At 41.5% G+C, this 19142-nt stretch overlaps 1 protein-coding gene across 3 annotated transcripts in view; it reads left to right on the top strand.

The window, feature by feature from the left end:
- BPTF (bromodomain PHD finger transcription factor) overlaps window positions 1-19142 on the top strand; it is a 182298-nt gene that overhangs the window by 131018 nt on the left and 32138 nt on the right. For all 3 annotated transcript variants that reach the window (XM_066235079.1, XM_066235077.1, XM_066235078.1), the window contains 3 exons: window positions 8522-8739; window positions 15575-15800; window positions 17222-18150. In XM_066235079.1, the coding sequence (XP_066091176.1) occupies window positions 8522-8739; window positions 15575-15800; window positions 17222-18150 (1373 nt within the window). The remainder of the gene's footprint in view (window positions 1-8521; window positions 8740-15574; window positions 15801-17221; window positions 18151-19142) is intronic.

Below are 19142 nucleotides of genomic sequence, written 5' to 3'. Positions count from 1 at the left end.
TCCAGCACATCTGAAATACTCTGATTTGGTACTCTACCTACCAGAAAATACCAATTTGAATTAAGACTTCAAAGTATACTACCGTATTTCCCCATGTATAAGACGTACTATTTTTCAAAAAATTGGGATCTGAAAATTGGATGCGTCTTATACAGTGGTTGTAGATTTTTTTTTACTTGCATTTCCTGCTTTTTTGCGCTTGTTTTTCTGCTCATTATTTTAGATTATTTTACTTGCATTTCCTGCTTTTTCGCACTTGTTGTCTTTGCACTCATTGTTCTGCACTTGTTACTGGTACATTATGGTAGGTTACATTTTGCCACGTTCTGCCCAGAAATGGCTCAGAAAAGATTATCGTGCTGCTGAATGGAAGTTTGGTCCTCCTCCAACTGAGAAGTCAATCTGAGACTGGCTACGGGAAGAAGAAACCCTACTGAAAACGCCACAGCAGAAGAAGGCCATGAGAGGCAGGTCAGCAAAATGGCCTGATGTAGAGAGGGAACTGAAGATACGGAATGAAGAGCAAAGGGCAATTGGAATTCCTGTGTCCACAAAGATGGTTCAGCATTAGTCAAGAATGATTGCTGATGAAAAAGAAGTTACTGATTTCAAAGGAAGACACAATTGGAGCTTCAGGTTCATGAAACGGAATGGACTAAGCATGCGTACACTCACCAGACTTGCCCAAAAGATACCTAAAAGCTATGAGCAGAAGGTCCTTGAATTTCATCATTTTGTCATTCAATATCAGAAGACACATCAGTGTGAGTTCGGACAGGTTCCAAATATGGACCCCCTTCAATTTGATGTTCCAAATATGGACCTCATTCAATTTGATGTTCCAAATATGGACCCCCTTCAATTTGATGTTCCAAATAACAGAACTGTTGATAAAGAGTGGGGTGAAAACTAATTATGACAAATGGACATGAAAAGAGCCATTGTACAGCTGTTCTAGCTTGTTGTGCTGACAGAACCAAGCTGCCTCCTATGCTGATTTTCAAACACAAAACAATGCCAAAAGAAGACATTCCTTGAGGAGTGGTTGTCCACATTCATGACAAGGGTTAGATGGATCAGGATGGGATGAAGATCTGGTTTGGGAAGTTTGGAGAAGGAGACCAGACGGGCTCTTACACAAACCTGCCCTATTGGTGCTTGATCAGTTCAGGGCACACGTAACAAAAACACACAAAGAAGATTGCTGCGGGGCAAAAAACAAAACTTACCATCATATCTGGAGGCTTGACAACCCAGCTCCAACCAGTTAAGTCAGCATTTACAAACCCTTCAAAGCTGCCTGAGAGACGAATGGAACCAATGGATGAAGTCTTGGGACAATTTGACACCAGCAGGAAGAGTGAAGAAACCAAGTACAGGAGAAGTTTGTACCTGGGTGAAAAGATCCTGGAATAATAATCAAGATTGAGATCGTTGTCAAGTCATTTAAGAACTAGGGCATTTTTCCTGACCAGGCGGTGGTGCAGTGGATAGATCGTCAAACTGGTACTTGGAGGACCCAGGTTTGAAACTCCAAGGTTGCTGGCTTGAGCAAGAGCTCATCCGGCTTGAGGGGACTCACCAGCTTGCACACAGGGTCACTAGTTTGAGCGTGGTATCCTAGACATGACCTCATTGTTGCTAGCTTGAGCCCAAGGTTGCTGGCTTGAGCAAGTACTCACTCGGTCTGCAGTAGCCCCCCCCTCATCAAGGCACATATGAGAAAGCAATCAATGAACAACTAAGGAGACTAAAGAGCCACAACAAAGAATTGATGTTCTCATCCCTCTCCGTTCTTGCCTGTCTGTCCATATCCCTCTTTCTGTCTTTCTCTCTGTCACAAAAAAAACCACAAAAAAACCCCAGAAGTGTGGCATTTCAGATGACATAGATGGAACTGAGGACGAGACAATATATGAAGACAGTGATTCATCATCAGACACAGATGAGGACAAGCTAATGGATGGGAGTTTGACAGTGATGAAGAGTTGTATGAATTTTATGGTGAATAAAACTTGAGTTCAATCACTTTATGTAATAATTTACTTATTTTTTAAATTTTAGGCCACAAAATTAAAGGTGCGTCTTATACATGAAGAAATGTGGTAAATTTCTAATCCATTGTAGTATGCATTCATAGATACTAGTTCATTTCAGGCATTGCAAAATTGATCCAAATATGCTTAGTAAAAATATTTTTAAAACGTCTAATAAATAGAATATATACATTGAGATAATTAGAGTATAAAATGACTAAACAGTCTATGTCAAAAGACAGATAAAATTTAATAGCTTAGAAGCATTTATATGGAAGACATAAAACAAGATTACAAAGGCAGTGCCAGCCCTGCATTGTATATAGGTTAAAGGTCCCATATTAAAATTTGAAGAATGTATAGATTGAGTGAAAAAATACGCAACTATACATTTTTTAGAAATATAACTAAAATCACGTTACTATAAGAGGTTAAAAATAAAAAGATGAGCAAAGAAATAAAAGCCAGAGAAAGAAAGAAAGAGGGGAGCAGTAAGGAGGACAAGGATAATCTTACTAATATTGGACTGAGTAGAATTCACTGTTTTTTAAAAAAAACTCTAAATAGGAGAAAGAGGGTCATTTTATTTTTATTTATTTTTGCGAGAGAGGCAGATGGACAGGAAGGAAGGAAAGATGTGAAACATCAACCCACAATTGGAGCACTGTGGTTGTTCATTGATTGCTACTCATGTTTACCTTAACTTGGGGGTAGGTAGGGGGGCCAGGCCAAGCCAAGCCAACAACCTTGGGCTTCAAACCAGTGACCCCCTGCCCAAATTGGTGAACCTGTGCTCCAGCCAGCAACCTTGGGGTGTTGAACCTGGAACCTCAGTGTTCCAGGTGGGTGTTCTTTCAACTGCACCAGCACTGTCCAAGCAAGAGGATCATTTTATAATGACTTTTAATGGTAAAGGTTAAATTGAAGATGCAATCTTGGATCTTTATGAACTAAAAGGAGAATATCACTGAAGTGTTTTAATCAAAAACTATTTGAAATCAAGGAGGCATTAACAGAAGCATAACAGACCAGAAGCAGACTATGAATCAACCTGTGTACTTTTAGGAACACATATTGATTTTAAACATTTATGGCTGATTAGTACAAAAATAATTATATAATGCATCAGGTTCAAACCTTGATGAATTCCAAAAACTCTAATGTTGATAGTCTATGTTCTTTGTAGTAAAGCTTGAATTTCATATTAAAGTATATAGTAATAACCTTTTCTTGCTTGGAAATTTAAAAATATATGTTCTCATAAGTGACTTTTAAGTTAAAGAAATGTCAAATGTGTGATTTCAAACAGATTATCCAATAGTAACTAAGCTATGCTGCCAAAGCCAAACTCAAAAGATAAAGTCATTCTTTGACAAATGCTTCAGCACCTACACTAGTTAGTTGAACTACATTGGTGAACAAAATAGGCCCCCCAAAAACATAAATCTTAATCAAATGTTGGAAAAATATTTAAAACATATTTAATCTTAATGAAAACAGGCCAGAGGAAGTAAAATAAAAGTACAAATATAGTTAGAAAAAATAAAAGGCAAATATTAAGACTATTTTTTGCAAGTCTGATCCTGAGAGAAGATAATAAAATACTAATTTACAGAATTAGGAATGAGAAAGTAAAGTGCCTTAAAAGTCGAATGGCCTGACCAGGCGGTGGCGCAGTGGATAGAACGTCGGACTGGGATGCGGAGGACCCAGGTTTGAGACCCAAGGTTGCCAGTTTGAGCATGGGCTCATTTAGTTTGAGCAAAAAGCACACCAACTTTGACCCAAGGTTGCTGGCTCGAGCAAGGGGTTACTCGGTCTGCTGATGACCCATGGTCAAGGCACATAAGAGAAAGCAATCAGTGAACAACTAAGGTGTTGCAATGAAAAACTGATGATTGATGCTTCTCATCTCTCTCCGTTCCTGCCTGTCTGTCCCTATCTATCCCTCTATCTGACTCTCTGTGTCACTGTAAAAAAAAAAAAATAGAATGAACTTAAATAGAATTAACTTTTTTTAATCAAAAGTTAATTGTTTACAGGCGTCCTTTTGGTAAGACTTTGAGAATCCCTCTTCATACTCAGGAATTAAATCTATTTGAATAATTAGGCACATTTATATACTATGCTTATAATTTTCAGGTCTCAATGACTCGTGTCAAGAAAAGAAATTTGGAAAGTGTTGCCATGTTATTACCTACAAAAAACAATTTCAGACCTTTTTGTTTTATGGGTAAAATTCTTCCAAATGATTTAGAAACAATTTTTTCTTATAAAAAAGACTTTTTAGAGCATAGAAGAAAGAAAGGATTAAATTTTTCCTGTTTATTATACAAATTTAGCACAGTTCTAATAAATACAGTTTTTTTTAAGGTTGTCTTTTTTTAAAAAATGCTTAAGCAGGATTTATTACAGAAAACAAAGTTTCAGTTAATACTACAGGGAGGATTGATAAAAATCAAGATCCGTTTCTGTTTAAAAATAGATGTCAGGCAGGTAAAGGGAAAGATAAAATAAAGGAGAAAAAAATATATGGCTGATAAATGATACTGTACTTTGGAAACACAAAAAGTTGGTGATGCAAGGTGTATAAAGCCTTTGTTCTCTAATGGCTTATGTTGTGGCAATGCATTTGACTTTCATATCTGAATCTGTGGCTTCACATGTGAGTGCAGCTAGGTGCTGAAGGAAGAAAAAGAGGCTCATGGGGCTCGTAAGGCCCAGTGAAGATAGGAAGAGCTATATAGCACTTGTGGTCAGAGAAGTGCCCAAGGTGGGTGGATGTGAGCTGTATGTCTCTGAGTGTGTGCAAACTTGCCTACCTATCCCCATTCCTACCTTACAGTCGCCTTTCCCAAAATGGAATCCACAGACTACCTGAATGTAACTTAAAAAATTTTTAAATTCCATTTTGATCATCTATAAAAAATATATACAGCCTGACCTGTGGTGGCGCCATGGATAAAGTGTCAACCTGGAAACGCTGAGGTTGCCGATTCAAAACCCTGGGCTTGCCTGGTCAAGGCACATATGGGAGTTGATGCTTTCTGCTCCTCCCCCTTCCCCCCCCCCCTCTCTCCCCCCTCTCTATAATGAATAAATAAAATCTTTATTTAAAAAAAAATTAAAAAAATATATATATATATACAGCCTGACCAGGCGGTGGTGCAATGGATAGAGCATCGAACTGGGATGCAGAAAGACCAAGGTCGAAACCCCGAGGTTGCCATCTTGAGTGCAGGCTCATCTGGTTTCAACAAAACTCACCTGCTTGGACTCAAGGTCGCTGGCTCAAGCAAGGGGTTACTTGGTTTGCTGAAGGCCCGTGGTCAAGGCACATATGAGAAAGCAATCAATGAACAACTAAGGTGTCGCAAGGCGCAGCGAAAAACTAATGATTGATGCTTCTCATCTCTCCGTCTTGTCTGTCCCTGTCTATCCCTCTCTCTGACTCTCTCTCTGTCTCTGTAAAACATAATAAGAATAATAAATACATAAAAATTATAAAAATAAAAAAATATACATATTGAGGATTATTATCTGAATGACTATTGTATAATCAATTGGTACAACCCTTTTTCCATCTGTGTTTATGATGACACCTTGACAGTACCAGGTGATCAGTCAACTGAAGCAACTTTTCATGAAGTGTTCCTCTACTTGCAGTACGAGGACATCCTGTTGGGGTTCAGAAGTTCTCAAATGAAAGCACTTGACTATACATGCTGTACTGTTTTTGATTCAGATTGAAAAATGGGTGAGAATTACCAAGGATAGTTGAGAAAAAAGAGTAATGATGGAAAACTTGCACTGCCAGTTGTTGAAGAATATTTTAAGCCTCCAGAATTAGGAGCATGATACCAAAGGAAATTAGACCAAAAGAAATGATTAACTATATATGATTAAGTATAGGCATTCACTATATGTGAGAATTTGTTCTATGACAATGGCGTCATTTTGAATCAGAAGGAAGGACTGGATTTCTGAATAAATCATACTGGAATAATCAGTTTTGAGGGGAAAATAGCCAACATATACTATGAATAAGAATATACTTGGGAACATATATCTGATGAGAAAATACAAGAAAACTTTAAGAGCAATAATTAAAGCAAAAAATCAACATGAAAAAACTTTATAGGTTTACAAATAAATAAAAGGCAGACAGCAGAGTGGGAAAAACACATTTTTATAATTTCTGTCTTTAGAAAGCAACTGTAAGAGAATTCACAATGAACTATATTAAATTGGCTGGGTTTTTGTGTGTGTGTGACAGAAACAAAGAGAGAGTGACGGACAGATAGGGACAGACAGGAAAGGAGAGAGATGAGAAGCATCAATTATTTGTTGTGGCACCTTAGTTGTTCGTTGACTGCTTTCTCATATGTGCCTTGACTGGGGGGGCTCCAGCAGAGAGAGTGACCTCTTGCTTGAGCTAGTGACTTTGGGCTTCAAGCCAGATGAGCCCGCAGTCAAGCTGGCAACCATGGAGTTTTGAACCTGAGTCCACAGCATCCCACTCTGATGATCTCTCCACTGCACCACTGCCTAGTCAGGCTACTTGACTGTTTTAAATTCTGACCCTCTGTAGTAATTGGAGAAATTCAGGTATTGTGATCATACTCTTTCTGAGTGCTGCAATATTTTACTTAAATGATTGTACCTAGGTTTCATTGTTCACTGAAATAGGCATTCAGTTGTGGTGGGAGTATGAATTGATATAACTTTTCTAAAATTCAATTTATTACTATGTTTCTACTGGAAACTGAATAACTTTGGGGGGGAGTTTATTCTAAGGAAATAATTAGAAGCACATAAAAATTTATAAGCAAGGATTTTACCATGGAGTTGTTATTATTATTATTATTTTTAAAGAAAGGTATTCTAAATGTTGAAATAGGCTCAATTTGCCTGGCCTGTGCTGGTGCAGTGGATAAAGCATTGACCTGGAGTGCTGAGGTTTCTAGTTCAAATCCCTGGACTTGACCTGTCTAGACACATATGAGAAGCACATACTATGAGTTCCTGCTCCCACTTTCCCCCCTACCTTTCTCTCTCTCTCTCCTCTGTCTAAAAATCAATCAAAAACAGGGATTAGCCCTGGCCGGTTGGCTCAGCGGTAGAGCGTTGGCCTGGCGTGCGGGGGGACCCCGCCCTGTTCGATTCCCGGCCAGGGCACATAGGAGAAGTGCCCATTTGCTTCTCCACCCCCCCCTCCTTCCTCTCTGTCTCTCTCTTCCCTTCCCGCAGCCAAGGCTCCATTGGAGCAAAGATGGCCCGGGCACTGGGGATGGCTCCTTGGCTTCTGCCCCAGGCGCTGAAGTGGCTCTGGTCACAACAGAGCGACACCCCGGAGGGGCAGAGGTGCCTGGTGGATCCCGGTCAGGCGCATGCGGGAGTCTATCTGACTGTCTCTCCCCGTTTCCAGCTTCAGAAAAAAAAAAAAAGATTAATTTTATACATATGCAATAATATAGAACACTATGAGTATTAAAGGAAATATACAGAGAAATATGCATTCAGAGAAGGAGAACAGGTAGTGAGTCAAAACTTCAAAAATGTGATATTATTCACTGTTTAATTAAAGACTTAGGAGTTTGTAAATGTAAAATTAGCTCCCAAATAAATACTCTTAGCTACTATTCCATGGGGGGGGGGATATCCCACCTGTCTCTACTTCCTGTTTCAGCAAGTTAAATGAAAAATGGAAGTTTTTTAAAAACTGTAGACCATTCCAATTAAACTCCATCAGTAGATTTATTGTGGAAACATTCTTTGAGCACTTTGCCTGAGTACAGGTATACCTCAGAGATCCTGTGGGTTTGGTTCCAGACCACTACAATAAAGCAAATATTGCAATAAAGCCAGACAGCATCATTTTTGCTGATGGAGGGGCTTGCCTTCAGTTTGTAAAAAAAGCAACAACCCTAACATCGGTGAAGCACATTAAAGTGAGGTGTGGCTTGTTGATGACACGGTGACCCTTCCCATTCAATGCTTCCCCCAGACTCTGGCACATACGTAGCTATAAGAAAAGCTTATTGATAATTGACACAAAATATTTCAGATTCTGTATGATTTGTTTAAAATTCAAATGAATTAATTTCACACTAAATTATTTTTTCAAGGTTATATTCCTAAGGAAAGGCACCTTTATAAACGGCATATTTTACATGTTCTTCTTGATCTTTCCTATTGTCATTTTGGCTTTAGACATACAGGAAGAATACTGTTTTTTCCCTGTGCTACAGATAGTAGGGACTGGAGAATGCTTTTCAGTGATGTGACTGAAACACGCTCACTGACAGCAAGGCGGCTCCTCTGGGCCTGGGTATATGTCTGAATGCCTCCTTGAGCTGTCAGCATCCCATAAGTCTCTTTTAGAAATTGAAAGAAAACATTGATCTGAAATGTGAACTTTTTCAACTCCACATGCCGCTAAGGGCGGGCATAGAAGTGTGTGTAATGCTCTGCTGTTTGCCTAGGTACTCCTCAACAAGTGGTGACTCAGATCATCAGAGGGCAGCCTGTCTCCACTGCAGTCTCCACTCCCAGTGCGGTCTCCTCAGCGCCTGGGCAGAAGGGGGTAACTTCAGGAACAGCCACTGCAAATCTGCCGTCTTCAGCCTCACAACCCCCTCGCCCCCAGCAAGGACAGGTGAAGCTCACCATGGCTCAGTTGACTCAGTTAACCCAGGGCCACGTAAGTAATTCAATTTCATCTTACCATAGAGATAATTTTATTTATTTGTGCTGTAAGCTTAAAAGCATGTACTGCCCTGGCTGGATGGCTCAGTTGGGTAGAACATTGTCCTATAGCACAGCACAGAGGTTGCCAGTTCAAACTCCACTCGGGGCACACACAAGAACGGATTGATGTTTCTGTCACTGTCATGCGCTCTCTTTTCCTCTCTCTCTCAAATCAGTCAAGTTTTAAAAAATAAAACAAAAATAATAAAAGCATATACTTATTTTCAAAAACAAAAAATGTACTTATTTTAAGTAGTGGTCGCTTTCTAGGGTTAAACTAAAACACTTCCTAAAGGCAGGATATATATTATTTATTTATTTATTTATTTATTTTTTGTATTTTTCTGAAGTTGGAAATGGGGAGGCTGTCAGACAGACTCCCGCATGCGCCCGACCAGGATCCACCCGGCATGCCCACCAGGGGGCGATGCTCTGCCCATCTGGGATGTCGCTCTGTTGCAACCAGAGCCATTCTAGCACCTGAGGCAGAGGCCACAGAGCCATCCTCAGCACCCGGGCCAACTTTGCTCCAATGGAGCCTTGGCTTTAGGAGAGAAAGAGAGAGACAGAGAGGAAGGAGAGGGGGAGGGGTGGAGAAGCAGATGGGCTCTTCTCCTGTGTGCCCTGGCTGGGAATCGAACCCAGGACTCCCGCACGCCAGGCCGACGCTCTACCACTGAGCCAACTGGCCAGGGCCAAGGCAGGATATAATAAGCATCACCTATCTAGAGTCCTTAGACTTGGAACTAAAACAGCGAGATGTATAACCCTTTTACCCCCCATTGATTGAGAAAAAGGAAGGGGAAAAGAGAGAGAGAGAGAGCACACCTCAACCTCCTGTTTTACTTAGTTCCATTTAGTTGTGTACTCATTGATTATGTTTCATATGTGCCTTGGCCAGGGATCAAACCTATGACGTTGGTGTACCGGGACAAAACTTTAGCAATGGATAACCACCAAAATTTTATTGATTGGCCCATTTCCGTGGGAAAAATAAAATTTGACTACATTAAGCTGTTTCCCTGTAAGACTCAATATTGTTACCAGTTATTCTAATAGTTACCAATAAATTGAATGCAATTTTCATGAAACTTGATGAATGATTTATTTCTTTGTGACAGAGACAGAGTCAGAAAGGGGGATAGATAGGGACAGACAGGAAGGGAGAGAGATAAGCATCAATTCTTCGTTGAGGCACCTTAGTTGTTCATTGATTGCTTTCTCATATATGTCTTGAGAGGGGTTGAGGGGGCTCCAGCAGACTGAGTGACCCGTTGCTCAAACCAGATGAGCTTGCGCTCCAGCTGGCGACCTCGAGGTTTCGAACCTGGGTCTTCTGCATCCCAGTCCGACACTCTATTCACTGCACCACCTCCGGGTCAGGCTGATTTTTTAAAATTTATATGGAAGTGAAAATGATCAAGAATAGCAATATTACAAAAAACCGGAATAGTAATTCTACTTTTGAAAAACTGGAGGATTTGCCTTATGTGATAACTTGATATTGAAACTTATATAGTAAGGACCAGATACAAAGATAGGTAGACCAACAGTTAGAACAGAAAATTACCCATGCATATGTGGGCATTTGTTATAAAATAAAGCTAGCATTGCAGATCATTGAGGAGAGGACATTTCAGTAAATGATGTTGGGATAATTAACTATATGTGTGAAATCATGAAGTGAGACATTTTTTCACTCGGTCTTCATGACCTTAGGAAAACACCATAAAGGAAAATTTTGTGAATTCAACTAGAGAGTGAAAAGTATGAGAAAGTATAAATACAGCCAATCAAGGACTATTACTCAGAATACATGAAAGATTACTATAAATCAAGAAAAAATTTACTAGTTCAGTAGAAAAAAGGGAAAACTTGATGGGAATAGAAGACATCTAAATGTCTCAAAATCTAAAATCTGCTGAACTTTATTAGTAATGAAGGAAATGCATATTAAAACTATATACAAGTCCTGGCCGGTTGGCTCAATGATAGAGCGTCGGCCCAGCATGTAGATGTCCTGGGTTTGATTCCTGATCAGGACACACTGGAGAAGTGACATCTGCTCCACCTCTCCCCTTCTAACTTCTCTCTTTCTCTCCCTCTCTCTCTCTCTCTCTCTCTCTATCTCTATCTCCCTCCCTCCCTTCCTCCCTCCTTCCTCCCTTCCCACAGCCATGGCTCAATTAGAGTGAGTTGGCCCTGGGTGCTGAAGATGGCTCCAGGGCCTCCGTCTCAGGTGCTAAAAAAAGTGGCTCTGGTTGCAGCTGAGAAATGGTCCCAGATGGGCAGAGCATCACCCCCTAGTGGGCTTGCCAGGTGAATCCAGGTTGGGGTGCATGTGGGAGTCTATCTCTTTGCCTCCCCTCCTCTCACTAAAATTAATTTTAAAAAAAGAAAAAAATATATACATAAGAGATTGATATAAATTAAAATGTTGGACAAAATGAAGAGTTAAAGACATGGCACAAGCCTGACCAGGCAGTGGCGCAGTTGATAGAGCTTTGGACTGGGATGTGGAAGACCCAGGTTCGAAACCCCAAGGTTGCTGACTTGAGCATGGGATCATAGACATGAACCTAGAGTCGCTGGCTTGAGCAAGGGGTCACTCGCTATGCTGTAGCCCTCAATCAAGGCATATATGAGAAAGCAATCAATGAACTAAGGAGCTCATTGATCCCATGTCTATGATCCCATGCTCAAGTCAGCAACCTTGGGGTTTCGAACCTGAGTCTTCCACATCCCAGTCCAAAGCTCTATCAACTGCGCCACTGCCTGGTCAGGCTTGTGCCATGTCTTTAACTCTTCATTTTGTCCAACATTTTAATTTATATCAATCTCTTATGTATATATTTTTTTCTTTTTTTAAAATTAATTTTAGTGAGAGGAGGGGAGGCAAAGAGATAGACTCCCACATGCACCCCAACCTGGATTCACCCGGCAAGCCCACTAGGGGGTGATGCTCTGCCCATCTGGGACCATTTCTCAGCTGCAACCAGAGCCACTTTTTTTAGCACCTGAGACGGAGGCCCTGGAGCCATCTTCAGCACCCAGGGCCAACTCACTCTAATTGAGCCATGGCTGTGGGAAGGGAGGAAGGAGGGAGGAAGGGAGGGAGGGAGATAGAGAGAGAGAGAGAGAGAGAGAGGGAGAGAAAGAGAGAAGTTAGAAGGGGAGAGGTGGAGCAGATGTCACTTCTCCAGTGTGTCCTGATCAGGAATCAAACCCAGGACATCTACATGCTGGGCCGACGCTCTGTGAAGAATTGATGCTCCTCATCTTGCTCCCTTCCTGCCTGTCTGTCCCTGTCTGTCCCCCTCTCTGACTCTCTGTTAAAAAAATAAGACATGGCCTGACCTGTGGTGGCGCAGTGGATAAAGTGTCAACCTGGAATGCTGAGGTTGCCGGTTCGAAACCCTGGGCTTGCCGGGTCAAGGCACATATGGAAGTTGATGCTTCTTGCTCCCCTCCTCCTCCTCCTCCTCTCTCTCTCTCTTTCCCCTAAAATGAATAAATAAAATCTTTAAGCCTGACCAGGCAGTGGCGCAGTGGATAGAGAGTCGGACTGGGATGCAGAGGACCCAGGTTCGAGACCCCAAGGTCGCCAGCTTGAGCGCAGGCTCATCTGGTTTGAGCAAAAAGCTCACCAGCTTGGACCCAAGGTTGCTGGCTTGAGCAAGGGGTTACTTGGTCTGCTGAAGGCCCGCGGTCAAGGCACATATGAGAAAGCAATCAATGAACAACTAAGGTGTCGCAATGAAAAACTGAAAATTGATGCTTCTCTTCTCTTTCCGTTCCTGTCTGTCTGTCTGTCCCTATCTATCCCTCTCTCTGACTCTCTCTCTCTGTCCCTGTAAAAAAAAAAAGAGATATGGCACAGGATGAATTCTTCATGCACAACCAGTAGTAGTATAAATTGGTTTAGCCATCTTGGAAAACGAGACATTACTTAGCAGAGGCGAAGATGTGCTACCTCAGGTCCCAGTAGTTCGTTCTCCTTCCAGGTGTATTCCCTAAAGAAGTTCCTGTTCATGGGAGCACCAGAATAATGAATATTCATGGCAGCATTATTCCTAAGTCTAAAAGAACAACCCAAATGTCTGTAATCAATTAGATAAATACATTCTGGTATATTCTTACAGCAGTGGAAATGAGAAAACTACTGCCAGAGAAAACTACATTGTTGAACTAAAGAAGCAACACACTTAAATTGTGATTCCATTTGGGTAAAATTTAGAAACAGGGCCACTTCATAGCCTACTTGGAGGGGGCACCATTCTCAACTTTTTTGGATGGTGCTGTTGAAGTTGTGAACCTGTGCCCTTTTAAAAATCTGAACCTAAGTAGTAGCACTGTGCAGGAATGCAGTGATGATGTTGAAGGAATGGAATATTGTCATAACAGAGAGAGTAGTGGTCATTATGGGAAAAGAAGGGAGTTAGGATCAGAGTAAGTCACAGGGGGGCTTCCTAGATACTGGCAATGATGACCTGAGGGCTAATGTTATAAAGGTTCACTTTATAATTATTCTTTAAATTATATTTGCTGTTTTATATATTTTGTTTTCATTTTAATTAACTTTTTATTGAATTTATTGGGGTGATTCTGGTCAACAAAATTACACAGCTGTACAATTCCACAATGTGTATTTTTGAATGTACACAAAAATATATTTCAGGAAAGCAAGAGTAAATAAGGGACTCAGGAATAAAGTATGTGTTACTTAGATTTAGTACATGAACTTTGTAGCACAAAGTTTGGCTTTTGGGAATCTGGGGTGGGTTGTTTTTACTTTTGCTTTCTCATTCTCCACCATCTTCCTGGTAGTTCAGGCTACCAATACATTTCAGTTCCTGGTCCTCATTTTGATGTTAGTGATCCTCCTGACTTGCTATTTGCATTCCATGTCTAAAAGCATAAGCTTAGATAATTTGGTAAAACTAGGAAACCTTGCCTGACCTGTGGTGATGTAGTGAATAAAGCGTTGACCTGGGACGCTGAGGTCCCCGATTCGAAACCCTGGGCTTGCCTGGTCAAGGCATATGTGGGAGTTGATGCTTCCTGCTCCTCCCTCTCTCCCTCTCCCCCCTTTTTCCTTCTCCCTCCCTCTCTCTTTCTCTCCCTCTCCCTCTCTCCTTCTCTCCCTCTTTTTCTCTCCCTCTTCCTCTCTCCCTCTTTCTCCATCTCTCTTTCTCTCCCTCCCTCCCTCTTTATTTTTTCCTCTCCCTCTCTCACTCTCTCTTCTGCTCTCCCTCTCTCCCTTTCCATCCCTCTTTTCTCTCTACCTCCTCTAAAATAAATAAATAAAGTCTTTAAAAAAATCAAAATAAAACTAGGAGACTTGAGTTCCTGATTTTATTTCTCCTGTAACTTGGTCTGTAACTTTGGGCAAGGGACTTGAACTTTCCAACTTCAGTTTCTTGATTGCTGAGAAATCATAGTAGTATCTTCTCTCCCTACTCCACAGAGTCACAAATTCATTGTGAGAAAAACACAAGGCAGTATGTGTAAAGACGCTTTGAAATTGTAAAATAAAATGAATATAAGATGATACAACATCAGAATTTTGTGTTGATGTTAGTCATTTACTTCAGTGCCCTTGCAGTACTTCCCCCTTACTCGTAGTCAGTACATTCCAGGACCTCCAGTGGATGCCTGAAACCATGGAAAGTACCAAATATACATACTATGTTTTTTCCTATATATACATAGATTTTTCACTCTCCAGTTTCTCTTTGGCATATCTGAATTACCAGCATCACTACCTTTGTGCTTTGGGCTGTTGTTACTAAGTAAAATGAGAGTCAACTGAACACAAGTATTGCAGTAGTGAGGCAGTTGATTGGATAACTGAGAGGGTTTCTAAGTGACAGGTAGGGAACATACACAGTTTAGATAAGCTGCATAAAGGGATGGTTCCTGTTCTGGGGGCTCAAAGCAGTCAGTGTAAGATTTTATCATGCTGTTCATAATGGCACATGATTTAAAACCCATTAATCAGCACTGGCCGATTGGCTTAGTGGTAGAGCATTGGCCTGGCGTATGAATGTCCCCGGTTCAATTTTTGGTCAGGGCACACAGGAGATGCACCCATCTGCTTCTCCACCCCTTCCCCGTCTTTCTTCTCTCTGCTCCTTCCCTCCTGTAGTCATGGCTCAGTTGGAACTGATTGGCTCCTTGGCCTCCACCACAGGCGCTAAAAAGATGGCTCCGGTTGCAATGGAGCAAGGGCCTCAGATGGGCAGAGAATCGCCCCCTAGTGGGCATGCCAAGTGTATACTGGTTGGGGTGCATGTGGGAGTTTGTCTGTGCCTCCCCTCCTCTCGCTAAATAAAAAAATAATAATAATAAAAACAAGAAACAAAAAAATCCCCCCTAAAACTGTGAATCATTTATTTTTGGAATTTTCCATTTAATATACCCATACAGAAGTTGGCCATGGGTAACTGAAATTACAGAAAGCAAAACCATGGATAAAGGGGAGTACTGTATCTTATAATTTGGAGGATTTAGATCTGGAATAGTGATGTTACTTACTGACAGACTCCTGGCCATCTGTTTAGAGAGCTTGGACTAGAACTCTGGATTGTTAGCTCTTGATTTTTCCAATAAAGAGCATTATTCTTCTTAAAGAAATATTCTTATTTTAGCTTATCTAATTTCTACCTGGTGTCATTCCATACACATTCAAAGAATGTTTTTATTATATTATAGAATTTTTTAACATACGAATGGTATACTTATTGATGGTTTGAATACTGTTTATGTGTTGTCTGTTTTTTCCATAGGGTGGCAATCAAGGTTTGACAGTAGTAATTCAAGGACAAGGTCAAACTACCGGGCAATTGCAGTTGATACCTCAAGGGGTGACTATACTTCCAGGGCCTGGACAGCAGCTGATGCAGGCTGCAATGCCAAATGGTACTGTTCAGCGGTTCCTCTTTACCCCCTTGGTGACAACAGCCACAACAGCCAGCACCGCCACAACCACCACTGTTTCCACAACCGCCGCAGGTAGAACTTGGGGTTTATGGGAAGCACTGCATGTTATTGCCACAAGTTGCTGGGGTAATAGAGGGGACAAGGGACCAGTGCTTGTCTTTGTTGGGGAGTATACCTTAAGCCAATCAGCTTAACATTTGGCTGGTCAGCCTCACAATCTCAATAAAATCTCTAATTCTAACAGACTCCTGTTACCTTCACTCCTCATAAAATATATAGAAAGGGAGGTGGGGGTGGGTTCCATTGTAATGATGCTCACATTCCTTGCCCAGCCTTATAAGCACTAACTGAATCATGGGGTTAATCTCAGTGCGGGTAGAGAGATCCAGCTCATAACATACGAGTGAGAGATGCAGGTTCAGAACCACTTTGTTGGCCTTCTGCAAGCTATTGTCACTAACTGTCACCATGCCATCAGAAAAAAAATGAGGGTTAGCACCTGCCTGGGCCAAAAGATCTAGCTGATTTCCAGAGGCTGCGCCTTACTGTAGAAACTAGTTTTCTGGAGAGTTGACAAAGTGTGCAGAAAACGGCCATACAACAGGGCCCATGCTCCCCAAATAAGAGTCTTGACCCAAGCATGTCTAAATGGAACCTTTCTTTTTGTATTTTTCTGAAGTGAGAAGCGGGGAGGCAGTCAGACAGACTCCCACATGCACCCAACTGGGATCCAGCTGCCATGCCCACTAGGGGGCAATGCTCTTCCCATCTGGGGCGTTGCTCTGCTGCAACCGGAGCCATTCTAGCTCCTGAGGCAGAGGCCATGGAGCCATCCTCAGCGCCCAGGCCAACTTTGCCTCAATGGAGCCTTGGCTGCAGGAGAGGAAAAGAGAGAGAGAGAGAGAGAGAAAGGAGAGGGGGAAGGGTGGAGAAGCAGATGGGCGCTTCTCCTGTGTGCCGAATCAAACCCGGGACTTCCACATGCCAGGCCAACGCTCAACTCCTGAGCCAACCGGCCAGGGCCTAAATGGAGCCTTTCTAAGGCATCGATCTTTTATATTGAAGTGCAGGATTCTCACAGTTAGAAAATGCCCATCCAATTTTTTTTTAACCTCAGTCTTATGTTCTAAAGCAGGGGTTGGGAACCTATGGCTCATGAGCCACATGTGGCTCTTTTGATGGCTGAATCTGGCTCACAGACAAATCTTTAATAAAAAAACCAAAAACGTTAAAAATATAAAACATTCTCATGTATTACAATCCATTCATTTCCTACCGCTCATGTTCATGGTTGCGGGTGGCTGGAGCCAATCACAGCTGTCCTCCTGGACAACACCACATTTTTATTGGATAATGTGTAACGTACATGGGTCATTATATCGCTCTCACAGAATTACGTTTTAAAATATGTGGCGTTCATGGCTCTCTCAACCAAAAAGGTTCCTGACCCATGTTCTAAAGTAATAGAATTATATGGTTTTTCTCTTTCACAGGTACAGGTGAACAAAGACAGAGTAAATTATCACCCCCAACACAGGTGCAACAAACCAAAACCCTGCCACCAGCTCAGTCATCAATTGTGTGTCCTCCTGAACCCCAGCCACAGACTGCTCAGCCTTCAGCTCAGCCCCAGATCCAGCCTCAGCCCCAGCCCCAGACCCAATCCCCAGCTCAGCCTGACGTCCAGACTCGGCCTGAAGTTCAGACCCAAACAACTGTTGTATCTCATGTCCCTTCTGAAGCACAACCCACGCAAGCACAGTCATCCAAACCCCAAGTTGCAGTTCAATGTCAGCCTCAAAGTAATGTCCAAGGACAGTCTCCTGTTCGCGTCCAGAGTCCACCACAGACTCGAATACGTCCATCAACTCCATCCCAGGTGTCTCCTGGACAGCAGTCCCAGGTTCAGACTCCAAGTTCACAACCGATTCCAATTCAGCCACATACATCTCTTCAGATACCTTCCCAGGGCCAGCCACAGTCACAACCCCAGGTACAGTCTTCACCTCAAACTCTTTCATCAGGACAAACGTTAAATCAAGTTACTGTTTCATCCCCATCCTGTCCTCAGCTACAAGTACAGCAGCCACAGTCCCAAGTCATTGCTGTGCCTCAGCTGCAACAACAAGTCCAGGTTTTCTCTCAGATCCAGTCACAGGTTGTGGCTCAGATACAGGCTCAGCAAGGTGGTGTGCCCCAGCAAATCAAACTGCAGTTACCTATTCAAATTCAGCAAAGCAGTCCTGTGCAAACTCACCAGATTCAGAATGTGGTTACAGTGCAGGCAGCCAGTGTGCAAGAGCAGTTGCAAAGGGTTCAGCAACTCAGGGATCAGCAGCAAAAGAAGAAACAGCAACAGATAGAAATTAAGCGGGAACACACCCTCCAAGCTTCTAATCAAAGTGAAATCATTCAGAAACAGGTAAAGTTATTAAGTAAAAGCAGCATGTTCAGTAGCTTGAATTATTGTGCTGTGCATTAGACTTAGTCTTTGGTTGTGTTAGGTTTCTTCAATGAGACAAAAGTCATTGGTGTTGCAATTTAGAAGCAACATGGGTTTGACAAAAATATTGAATGACTACTATGGTTTGGAACTTTTTGTTGGCAGTAGTCAATGTTTTTTAGAAAAATTATCTGCATTTTGGGAGAACAAGATGGGAAGAATGGAGTTAGGAGTTGAATCATGAACACAGAACTGGAAGGTTTAGTGAAGTTTTAAAGCCACTCAGGCATTGTAGCAACTGTTTGAAGTTATTTACAGTATTATCTCTTAGTTTGCATTTAGACTCAACAAATTATAGACTGATTAAACTCATTTGCATTTCTAGCCACACCTTTATAAGTTTTAAATACTATTATTTCATGGCTTACTTATGAAGTGGCATTATGTAGTAGCATTTTAGTGAAGTGAGTCAATTTAGATGAGTAAGAATTGTTCTACTTAAAATGAAGTCACATGTATAAATCCTGTAGTGTTACTGGAAAAAATTTCTTTGTATCCACAGCGTTCACTGCCTGACAGTAGTCAGGAGTTTGAGTGTGGATTTCAAGTATTCCCATGTCATGGGACCATTCAGTTCTTGGATCTCCCATTCACAGCCCCTGAAACTTACTAACTCCTGAACTGTGCCCTCCCTAAAACTCCCTCTTTCCCACCACCCAAGATCATTGTAATGATTAAATGAGAGGTCATGTATGTAGAAGCACTTATGTTTTTCATTGAAATATATTTTACATGTAACATTGTGTAAGCTTAAGGTACAACATGTTGATTTGATCCATTTACATGTTACAATATTGCTGTTGTAACAATAAGCACCTCTGCCATGTCATATAATTATCTTTTTCTTTTTTTAGTGGTTGGAGTAATTAATGTCTAGTCTGTTAACAACTTTATAGAGTACTGCATACTCT

The sequence above is a fragment of the Saccopteryx bilineata genome, chromosome 6, assembly GCF_036850765.1.
Source record: "Saccopteryx bilineata isolate mSacBil1 chromosome 6, mSacBil1_pri_phased_curated, whole genome shotgun sequence".
Classification (NCBI taxonomy): domain Eukaryota; kingdom Metazoa; phylum Chordata; class Mammalia; order Chiroptera; family Emballonuridae; genus Saccopteryx; species Saccopteryx bilineata.
The sequence above is the reverse complement of the archived record's forward strand: the minus strand, read 5'-3'. Positions and strand labels throughout refer to the sequence as shown.